The sequence below is a fragment of the Saccostrea echinata genome, unplaced genomic scaffold, assembly GCF_033153115.1.
Source record: "Saccostrea echinata isolate AGI-Se365-2 ecotype Australia unplaced genomic scaffold, CSIRO_AGI_Sech_v1 ptg000001l, whole genome shotgun sequence".
Classification (NCBI taxonomy): domain Eukaryota; kingdom Metazoa; phylum Mollusca; class Bivalvia; order Ostreida; family Ostreidae; genus Saccostrea; species Saccostrea echinata.
The window spans coordinates 49936120-49948021 of NW_026889750.1; the positions used below are offsets into that span (position 1 = coordinate 49936120).

Consider the following 11902-nt stretch of genomic DNA (forward strand, 5'->3'; position numbering starts at 1 on the left):
TCATTGATCTGGAAAACACACATATAGCCTCAGGCTCAGGTGAGCTAAAACACATCCACGTTCCATCAGGAAATATCAGTAGTTCTGATATCACAGTAACTCTGATGGATGATAAACAAATGACATCATTTCAGCTTTCCTGATCTATAACCAAAGATATACAACATAATTATCTAACCTACAAATAACAAAAGACCAGATAACCTAGCATGACAGATGTTTTATCAACCAGTCACTGTCAATACTTTTTATCTAAATTACTGACAAACAAAAACTGAAACAATAAGTAAACAATTTTATTGTTTTCTGGTATGAGGGAACATTAGAGAAAACCACTGATAAATAACCGTACAATTTTGCTGTTAAATCACATGATAATGACACACATTACTTAGAAAGCTAACTTTGTATTTTTACAGAATTTATAAGTTACTTCTTCAACTGAGATTTCCTCAATCGATATAACAGAAAAAAAAAATAGAGCAGATGAATCCCCCTGAAATTTAAGAATAAATAGTACATCACAATCATTAGGCATATTGCAAAGGTATTTACATCTAGGCACACACAGCACTGCATAAACTCTCAGTACACAAAACGTCCGGACACTTCACTGCTATACAATGGTAGTACTCAAACACTGATCTCGGGTACACTAGTAGTACTCAAACACTGATCTCTGGTACACTAGTAGTACTCAAACACTGATCTTGGGTGCACTAGTAGTACTCACACATTGATGACCAATGTACTAGTAGTACTTGTACATTGATTTTCACCCAATTTTCCGTGCATGAAGTACTCAATACTCATAGATATACTAATCCTTGGTATACCTACAGTACATATACACTAATCTGCAGTGCACATACAAAATCTGCAGTACACATACAAAATCTGAAGTACATAAAAACACTAATTTGCAGTGTACATGTAATACATATACACTAATCTGTACTACACAGTGGTACACGTACACTGTATAGGATTAGTACACATGTACTGATCTGTAGTGCAGAACACAAATATAGTATACATACATTTATCTCCAGGACAAACAATATTCATACAAACATCTCTGCTCTATGATAGAACCTCTTGTACATTAGCACTTCTTAATTTCAAATTCTTTATTAATTTTCTGATATCTAAATAAAATCCTATACAGAGTTTCGTAAAAAATAAAAATCCTTATAAACAAGGAAAAAAAATGTAGTCGATTGATGCATTTACCTGTGCTTTTCATAAAGGTAGTTTATTTAAAGTATGCAAAATTTAGAAAGGAATAGACAGGTTGTTGTTGTTTTGTTTGTTTCACAGAACACCACTTAAAAGCTATATTAGCACCACCAACTCTTTCAACCTAGAGATTCAAATATCTTTATTCTGTAATATGGACATGAAAATGTACCTGTCATTTTAGTTTGAAATTATTTACATTTTATGAGAATCAATATAAACAGATATTTCAGACATAAACCTGAACATTAAGCCACACTTTCATTCAAAATTCAAGAGAAGATGCTTAAATCTGCATTACAGTAAAATACATAAATTGTTTGCATTTACTTCTGAAAATAATAAAGCTGATGATGAAAACTGCATTATCTTCTAAAAGCTACATTGGTCCTGATTCAAAAATTGTTTCTCTAGAAATTGTTCAGCCTCAGTTCAAGATAATTTTCAAGAAAAAGCAAGTTGGACACATACATAAACAAGGGCTACAAACCAAATTCATACTGGTATATTTGACAATTTTTGGTATTAAACTATGTCTTTTTTCCCCTTGTCAATCAAAATTAATATGACTGAACTTTTAAAAAAATAATCGAAAACTTAATAGAACAGACATAAAAAAGCTGACAACAATGGAAATGAGATGCTCCACTGTGTTTTACGTTTACTTGATTCTGTGTGAGACAGGGAGTTATTCAGTCTTGTTGAAACAGCAGACACATGGAGCGATGACACACACTATGAACATTCATTATGGAGGGGATGCTGGAATGCAGGGGGTCTCCTATCTCTCCCTCCTTAACATTCAATACACACACGCACAATGAGGGCAGGATACCACCCTCTGAGATCAATTATTCACATAAGTGTAGGTCCGCGTTGGAGAGCGGTTATTGGACGTTGATGTAGTTTCTATTGGCACATTTAAAAAGTCCCAAATGAGAATGGTATCATCGTGAGAACTACTGACAATCTGAAACTCGTCAAACTGTAGGCGGAATACTCGACCAGAGTGCTCCTAAAAATACCAGAAAGAAAGTTACACTTGAAGATACAAGACATTCTAACTCATATATTTGCTAAATTCTATCATATTTCTAACAATTTTGCCAATCTGTGAAATGTCACTTCAACAGAGTTATTTTTACATTAACATTACTAAAAAGAGGACTAACATACCACTAAAGTCCTTAAGCATAAACTACCAGCAGGTGCTCTAGGATCCAGGGCAGCTGCAAGGTCCCATACTTTAATTTTCCTGTTGACAAAAATACAAGACAATGACGGTTAACCAACCATAATTAAATATAGCAATTTCTTCTATTAGTATGACATACCCTCTTATAATAAGTTCCTATAATCCACAATGACTACTTAAATGTGACTGTTTTATCCAGATAAATTTTTACTAAATGTTTTTTTTTTTTGGATGCATACCCATCATATGCTCCACTAACAATACGTTTGTTGTCAAATCTGATACATCGTACAAGTTCCTCATGCCCTTCTAATGTACGCAGACATGCCCCACTTTCTATGTCCCACAACCTGAAAATACAATTTGATTTCAGTTTGGCAGTATTTTTACCTTGAAACTTTTTATTTTTTATCTTGAAATATTTAATAACATTTATTTTTTTTTTTATTATATGAAATGTTACATTTTGTCTAGGACCCTTACTGGATTGAATACAGCATGAACAATTGTAAGACTACCTGATAGTATTGTCTGAGCTGCCACTGACTACTAGACAATCTCTGTACTGGAGACAAGCAATGCCCCGCTTGTGTCCATTTAATGTGCGTACAAATTCACAAGTAGATGTACTCCATACCTGCAATAACACACCATTCAAAAAGTCAGTAAGAAATAGACAATAAATACAAGGATAACTGAGGAATCATCAGGGAGGACCAAGGTTCAAAGACTTTGTGGGTCACTGTACTTTGTGAATTTATGTCACCATTAACCATAACAGTGTAAACATATCATTTCAATTAATCTTCTGTATGTATGAGTTATCCACAAAATTACATCCCCATGTCAGAACCAATCAAATTTTGACAACCAAAAATTAAAATGACTCCACAGCATATACTAGTAAAAATCCACTCTCTGTTTATCATTTTCCAGACACAATTTTTCTATTTTCCATCCCTTAGCTCCTTTAGTAACAAAGACCTGAACTTTCCATGAGTCTCTCAAGTTGTCTAACCTTGTTTGTACTATGAAGAGTTGTCTTACCTGGATTATCTTACCTGAAATTGACTGACCTGGCTATAAGAGTTGTCTTACATTAATTGTCCTGTCTATAAATGTTTCCTCACCTTGATCGTCCTGTCCCCTGATGCTGATACAATGTATTTCTCATCAAAGTCCACAACGTTGACTGCAGCTCGATGTCCAACTAATACTCGCCGCAGATTTATTTCTGTTGGCGACTGCATGTCCCATACAGCTATACTTCGATCCTGTAAAACAACATAACACATCTATCACCAGTCTTATCAGCTGAAAATAAACACTGCATTTAGTTTTATCAAGAAAAATTAAGTAGAATTAAAAAAAATAAAATCAATTAATGCTTTTCATTAATTTGTGAGCAAATAAAATGCATTTCATATAATTTTTAAAATAGGCCTTCAAATACTACAGGTACACATCACAAAATATTATCATACCAAGTGCACTGACTGTATATTCTTGTACATTTGAAAATGGATATTTACACATAGTTTGAGAGTATGAACTTAGTTTAATGAAAGTTCAGATATAAAAAAAATTTACTTTGGAACAAGTAACCATAATGCCATCACAGAATCTCAAGTGTAGTACAGCTTCACAGTGGTGGATCAATGTGTTTAACATTTCCCCGGTATGTACATCCCATACTCTGAAAAAAAAAATCCCTTAAACTGATACACTAACTCCCAATAAAAATCAATACATTCTAATAGATATAATGATGTTATAATTACACTGTAAACATACCTGACAGTGGAGTCGCTGGACCCTGATATAATGATGTTATCATAATACTGTAAACATACCTGACAGTGGAGTCGCTGGACCCTGATATAATGATGTTATCATAATACTGTAAACATACCTGACAGTGGAGTCGCTGGACCCTGATATAATGATGTTATCATAATACTGTAAACATACCTGACAGTGGAGTCGCTGGACCCTGATATAATGATGTTATCATAATACTGTAAACATACCTGACAGTGGAGTCGCTGGACCCTGATATAATGATGTTATCATAATACTGTAAACATACCTTGACAGTGGAGTCGCTGGACCCTGATATAATGATGTTATCATCATACTGTAAGCATACCTGACAGTGGAGTCGCTGGACCCTGATATAATGATGTTATAATTACACTGTAAACATACCTGACAGTGGAGTCGCTGGACCCTGATATAATGATGTTATCATCATACTGTAAACATAGGACTGAGCCAGTATGACCAGTTAAAACTTGAACACATTCTAACGTGTTACGATCCCACATCTGTAAAGCAAAGAAATTATAAATCAGTAGAAAGTAAATTTTACTTTGGAAAATGTCACAGTATAAAGGAAACTGACCATATCACAAGTAGATCAAATTACAGAGTTTACAGTTTAAGGATGTAAATCTGACCATTTTGGACTTCCAGACTTTGATTGTGTTGTCCCTCAGTCCACTGATGATGCGAGTCTCATCGTACTGTAGACAGTAGACCCCTTTACTTGTCTCACTCCTACAGTGAATTCTCTGGAGGGTGTGGCGCCCCGTCCTCCAGTTTGTCTCTATCCTCTGTAAAGTCAAGTAAAATCATAACATAAACAAACATTCAGTGGTTTTCTTTTAAGATATTTTTAAGCATACTTTGACATATCTTAGCCAACGTTAAATGATGTAAATTGTATGATTCAATGTTAATTATTCTCAAGACTCACCTCTATATCTTCAATAATCTGTGGATATAAATTTCTGTAAAATTTGTGGTCTGTAGGCGTGTCCCCTGCTTTTCCTTTGAATAAATACACTCCCCTGTAATACAAATGAAAGTTATCTATAAATACATTCCCCTGGGGAAGAATTTTTCCTGTACATTACAACAAACAAAATGTTTCTTTAACTTTGCAGAGTTGCAAATAACTCACAAATGCAAGTAATTTTGTGTGTGGGAAAAACTCTTGAGGACTGTATCGTGTAAGAATTTCTATGAACTTTTCTGGAATCTGACTGTGGTTTGATTCTACTATCAAATGCACTTTCGATTTCACCATTTCCTACTTAAAAAACCAATTTTCTAGACCCTTAATCAGGTCAATGATATCACTTAAGGTCAAGAACTAGTAAATGAAAGGAGTCTATAGATTTCTAAAATTTGAGATACAAATTCCTTTAATGACGCTTTATAACTTGGTCAAATAAAGGTGTTTCAGGGCAAAATCTGTAGGTAAACAAGACAAAAAAAATCATATATTAAACTGTCATTTTCAATGAAAAATAAAGAAAACCAGTTATGAATCTGGGAGTTTTTTCCATATCAGACAAAAGTGAAATGTACCAAATTGCCTACAGTCTCTCAGAATACGGTAATTTGTATGTTCATAGCCTCTTCTTTAAAACAATAATAAATTGAATGTAGATACTGTACATGTACATATATTGGCGTATTCAAAATTTTGCGCAATCACTGGGTATGGAGTTGTTGGTGAAATCATGAGTTAGCGCTATACATGTCTGTGCTATATACGTATTTATGATTTCTTAGCAGTATTCATGAATTAGTGCATCGCTGTTTGCGCCAAAGCTGCTAAAATATGAAGCCCGCTTTTTTAAGTACACATACAGTATTGGGATTACTTTTCATATGATTATAAACTGTATCACATGGTTAATGGCATTAATATCTTCTCTCACTCAGAAAAACTGGCTGACAATTTTTTCTGGCCTTCAGGCAACCTGATCTATACCATCCTGGTTCAATCTGACATTTATAATTAAATTATACTTTTAATTATTTAATGTACTTAAATGTGAATAAATACTTCATTACAAGATGGATCAGAATAACTACTTCCTAGATAGTTTTGTGTTTTTCAATGTTAATACCCACCATCCCCTTCTCTCAGCTAGCCCTCTCCATAAAGTGTCTGTTCGTACCATCCTTTCAATGAGTTTCTTCCATAACATGCCCTCCGAGATCACGCGATACCATTCCTTACACACTCCCTCCGCTGCACACAAGGACTTGGCATCCAAGTAGGACAGAATGTTTTCTGCTATATGGTCAAGACCCTTTGCTGATTTGTAAAGGAACAAGAATTAGTATGTGTATAATTCATCTGAGCCATTCTCTATTTTGAGCATGTTGAGGGAATAAATATACATTTGCCTTGCAAGTTCTTGACTCTCTTTAATATAGAATACATTTACAACCATACTATTCCTGAAGACTTCATATACTAAGCTGTGACATGCATCTGACTTAATATAACAATATCAACTCAAAGTCAGCCTTCTTCTGTTGTGAGATAAGTCAATAAATATTTCAAGTATATTGGTAATCAATATATAGCAGATAGTGTATCGGACACTCTAAGCTTTGTTCACAGTAATCATGGTAATGAAAACATACCTGGGAGAGCTGAGATGAAATCTCTCTGTAACATGGGTTTTAAATAACTGTTTATTTGTCCATGTTGATAATGACACATGCGTGATAACAAATGTTCGACAAATGTGATTTGGTCATATTCAGTCCAGTTGTCAAAATATTTGGTACAACTGTCTCTGTCTTTTAAGTACTGCTCTGAATTCTTCTGAGGGGCAGGCTGTAAAGACTTGATTTGGGTTTCAGTATCCTGTAAATTAACAAATTAGTGTGATACAGGTATCTCTTATAAATATAATACAGATCACCCACAGATTAATGTTTATCATTCTGTAGCATTAGAGTCATTTCAACACAATCATTTTATAAAAAAATATCTCCATTATCTGAAGTACTCAGACCAGATATTGATTCAATTTCAGACTTGTCGAGATCTGTCGGTCCTGTCGGCAAGACTGGTAAAAATTTGTCTGGACCAATAACTTTCAAGAAAACGTCGGTCCAAATAACTGTTTGAAAAGATCAAGCGTGACGAAAATTTTAAAAAGATCGGGATCGGGGTGTGCAGGTGAAGGTCACAAAAAATAAAAGAGACAGCAGCGTGGTAACAGTGGTCGATTAAATTTGTTACAGCAAGACATAAAAAGTGTCATTTATGTCTCTGATTTAAGATTCTCTTTCCCAAAAGAAACTTGTGAGACTAAAGGCTGTTGAAAATAATAAAGGACATTTTGGTGCAGTTATTTATTTTCCTTTCTCAGCGTCAAAATAAGGTACACGTATCTGGTTCATCCAGTCCGACAGAACATTTGACTTTGTCAGACCAAATGTCCGACAGTGATTTGAAAATTTCGACAAGTCTGAATTTGTGACTTTTCAATAAAAAAAATAAATAAAAATGAGAGATATGCATAGCCGTTTAATATTGGAAACAAATACAGAATCTTTCAATTTTTCAGGGCATTTCCCAGATAAGTTTTTAAAAGGTATCTATATCAGTTTAAAACTATTTTGATGAATAAGTAATATACGCATTGTAGCACATGCTAATTAATATATGTATAAAGCAAGAAGATCTACTGAATCGGAAATCTGAGTTCATATTCATCCTTCATAAAACATTTGAATGGGCCAGTGACAAACTGTAAATAAAAAGACCAGTTTCTTTAAGTAACCAAGAATCGTACAAAATTATATTATTTTATAAGTTTATTTCATATTTATACTGAAAAATAGTCAGGGAGTATCTTAGGTTACTTTCAAATAACTTGCTAATTACATATCCAACTGGTCTTCTGACAACATTTCATTTTTTAAGGAAAACATTTTACTTTGATATATACTTAATTTTATCCATAAAAATATTTGGACAATGTTAAGACATTCAGTTCACTCTTTCTACGTTGTAAATAAGGAAGGTTTTGATTTCTTCTTTGTATACAAGATTCTACCTGCTAACAAAGATGTTATGAACATTCACATCAATCTTTGAAAGAAAACATCACCATAAAATATCTGGAAAAGTTTGAAAGCGACCGTTTTGCAATATTTGCATTTTGACAAACATAAAACACACAAATACCGAGCCCATATCAATTTGTTGAATGATATTGAGGTGTTGTCAAACAACAAAAAATGGCGACCTGATTCTTACAATTCCATCAAATATTTTTCCAGCCAAACCTACCAGTTTGCGATCAGATCTATCGTCAATGGAACTACATGTTTCCATTTTTGTTTCCATAGAGGTCATTCTTCTTCACCGATGACCGAGTGAAGCTGAATCAGAGACCTTTTCATTCACTCGCACATTCACTCTGTTGTGACGTCATCCAGAAACAGGAAGTTGTACTTATTCTTGTAAAAATATTAAATGTTTGTATTTTGAGCATGAAAACTATTTATTTCACTTTCGATATATAGTTTGATAAGAGAGATATGCAAAATACTGAATATTTTATATCATGTAATGTCAGTTAAAATAAAATTATAATATTTGAACCGGACGGAATGCTTGATTCCGGAAAAAAGGGGCGGATCTACATATATGTTAAATCAAACTACTTCGAACGTATTTAATCTGTTCATCATTTGCTTTGATAGCTTGAAAATACCTATCTACATGAAAGAATTAAATTTTTCTTCAATACATGTTATTAGGCTCTGATATAATTTTTTTCTTTTTTAATTTTTTTTTTTTTTGGAGGATGAAGTGAGTACTAGTGTTAGTTTTTATCCGTACTTTCGATATATTTATTTATTACCTGTGAAGAAGATTCAAGAAACCATAAAAAAAAATACCGAAAATGAATGGCAGTAGGAACCGGTGGAGTGAGGGTGGGGACCACCGGGGCTGTGCTCCCCCCCCCCCCCCAATTTTGTCTTAAGTATACTATAGAAAACAGCTACTTTATGGATGTGTCCTCTCAAAAATTACGTCTAAAGACTTTTTTATGCTTAGTCGAGGAGTAGTCCCACCCAAAATGTCTTTTTCATGTTCAATAGAATTTATATAAATTACTAAAAGTTACAAAGATTGATATCTATTATTTTTATTATTATGACTTATTTTGTTTGGGAACAGTTTTAATTAAATTATTTATTTTCTTGCTTGCCGACTGCTGAAAAGAAAAAAAAAATCCATGCAAATAAACCAACATAAAGGAAAATTAAAGAATACGTGCATACATTTATTGACTTAAAAAGCCAACATTTTCATATTAATGTCCTTATTTTCATTTACAATTGCAAAATTTTGATTAAGTCTTGTTTCCCTCCCATAATTAAATCTAACTTAAAATTTTATATCCGTAATTTCAAACTGTTATTCTGCTTTAATAAAAATCCTACTTAACGGAGACAAACTCTACCGAAACGTGACGCTGGTATATCTGTAGAAAGCTTATTGTAAATTGAATGTTATTTTTGTGGAATTGAATCCATTGTCCAGTCTTGTCGGACAATCTATCTTAATGTCCTCCGTGGTCAGTTTGTCCTAGCTGAGATCATATCAGGGGACCTTTTGTACATCTCGGACCCTGATCACAGGGCCAGCCCCCCTCCTCTCCTTTAACCGACCCACGGAATGTCATTAACAAGCACTCTCTCTAATTTGTTGTCGTTAACAAAGTAACACCAAGTGTTTGCTGAAGATGATGAGATACGATGAACGTTACATCAAATATATTCCAGGTTCCGGAATCTCAGAAATTTTTATGAGTACAGTCACACATTAACGGGTCGATAGGAGTCTATTTATTTCATAATGGTGTGGACCTTTGAATTGCACAAGTACATTTGAATTCCGAAAGACATATGTATAGTAATCAAATTATATTGTGATTATTTTTCTTACATGTCTAAAATTCTATATTTCATGATTCAACAATATTATTACGAAAATTTTTCTTTAAACAAACTTAAAATTAAGAAAAATATATGTTGCGGGGGGGGGGGGGTAAATATTTTTCCTTTCATATTTCCCAAACGGGATTTATTTAACAATCAGTTATTTTCATAAAGTCAAAGAGAATCAAAAGTAAGAACCCACTCCTCCCATTATTTCCGCCAGACAGATAATCAAGAAAGTTCGCAGCACCATATGGCGCTGAAGAAATGTTAAATTAGGGAATTATAGATCACAGGTCCTCCCGCGAGTCTCACGCAATGTGCGATCACGCTAATACGCTGCTCGCGCGATGCGCTCTCATCCATCATGGAGCTGGATACTGACAAACCCTGTGTTTGGAGGGGGATTTGGGAGGGTTTGTTACACGCCCCATCAGCTAAACTGGTCAGCAGCGGCTACCCTTCTGTATGGACCATTAAAGAAAGACCGCCCCGAGAAACGATAACTGATAAGTGAGCAATTGAGGGCCTCTGTGTCGCGGTTAGTATTACAAATTGATCGTTACACTTATCAGTTTTAAAATCACTTTGTCCAGCTCTTGTTAATTATAACCGTTTATCCCCGTACCCGGTCGCTTGACTCTGCTTTAAAGAAATAAAGGAAAATGAAGGTTTTAATGACAATTCTCTGACCTCGGTCACTCCAACCCATCCACATGACGTCACGGGTAGTTTAACTCCCGAAATATTTATTTCACACCACCTAGTCATAAATCTAACACTTTTAAAAAATTCTCGGGAGCTAACTCAGGTTTTTTGATAATGGTTTTAAATTAAGATTTAACTATGACAGAAAAAGAAAGATTATCTTCTTCTTTTTCCATTGAAAGTCTTCTGTCTACAAGCGATTCAAAACTGCAGGAACGTCCAAGAAAAACCTCGATATGTGAGAAAACACATCATCGACATTCTAACGATGCTGATGGAGAATTCAACGATGACATCAAAGGTAATTAATCAGGAGAGAAAATATCTTATACAAAGAATATTCTTAATGAAATATGATTATTTAACAGAAATAGTAATATCAATTTAGAATAAAATTTAAATTTTAATATTTTCTATAATTTGTTACCATAAAAGATTCAATCTAAATAAGTTTTAATACAGATTTAAACCTTAATTATTGTAACACATTTTTATTTGTTGAACTTTTTTTTGGAAGATCTGGACGATGGCCCGACTAACACGGATACAAACTTCCCAAAAGGAAAAGCTGTAAAATGTAAACACATTAACACCGTAATCCAAACATCATCAGAGGAAGCAGAAAGTGAGAAAAGGACTCTAAATGTGAAAATAAATCCAAACCATGAAGATTCCGGATGCTTAAAGACTCGGAAGAAAACGAGGACTGTGTTTTCACGCCATCAGATTTTCTGCTTAGAGTCTGCTTTTGACGCCAAGCGTTATTTGTCAAGCACTGAGCGTTCTGAAATAGCTTCCACTCTTAATCTAACGGAAACTCAAGTCAAAGTGTGGTTTCAAAACAGACGCAATAAATGGAAATCCCAACTCGCCGGTGATCCAAGTATTCCACCCGAACGCTTCCCTGTGTTGCCTTATAGCGGAAGGTTTCCGCTTCCAATTGGAACCCTCGGAACTCCTTTTTATCCACCTTTGTTTTATTTGTGA

At 34.1% G+C, this 11902-nt stretch overlaps 2 protein-coding genes across 2 annotated transcripts; one reads left to right on the top strand and one right to left on the bottom strand.

Moving 5' to 3' along the window:
* Positions 1-282: 282 nt before the first annotated feature.
* On the bottom strand, positions 283-8716 carry LOC133193857 (F-box/WD repeat-containing protein 1A-like). The gene is made up of 12 exons (XM_061329779.1): positions 8547-8716; positions 6884-7109; positions 6362-6548; positions 5193-5286; positions 4894-5049; positions 4643-4761; positions 4025-4130; positions 3565-3708; positions 2953-3071; positions 2674-2784; positions 2416-2494; positions 283-2254 (listed from the first exon to the last, which is right to left on the bottom strand). The coding sequence occupies exons 1-12, from the start codon at positions 8610-8612 to the stop codon at positions 2087-2089; spliced, it is 1575 nt and encodes a 524-aa protein (XP_061185763.1). The 5' UTR covers positions 8613-8716; the 3' UTR covers positions 283-2086.
* Positions 8717-11053: 2337 nt separating this feature from the next.
* LOC133181519 (homeobox protein HMX3-A-like) lies at positions 11054-11902 on the top strand. The gene is made up of 2 exons (XM_061316010.1): positions 11054-11216; positions 11433-11902. The coding sequence occupies exons 1-2, from the start codon at positions 11054-11056 to the stop codon at positions 11900-11902; spliced, it is 633 nt and encodes a 210-aa protein (XP_061171994.1).

Bases quoted from the DNA above. Each gene is read 5' to 3' on its own strand.
- LOC133193857 (XM_061329779.1), bottom strand. From the start codon at position 8,612: ATGACCTCTATGGAAACAAAAATGGAAACATGTAGTTCCATTGACGAT. The intron at 7,110-8,546 runs GTAGGTTTGGCT...GTTAATTTACAG, and splicing joins ATAGATCTGATCGCAAACTG to GATACTGAAACCCAAATCAA. The intron at 2,785-2,952 runs GTAGTCTTACAA...TTGTATTTTCAG, and splicing joins AGCTCAGACAATACTATCAG to GTTGTGGGACATAGAAAGTG.
- LOC133181519 (XM_061316010.1), top strand. From the start codon at position 11,054: ATGACAGAAAAAGAAAGATTATCTTCTTCTTTTTCCATTGAAAGTCTT. The intron at 11,217-11,432 runs GTAATTAATCAG...TTTTTTTGGAAG, and splicing joins ATTCAACGATGACATCAAAG to ATCTGGACGATGGCCCGACT.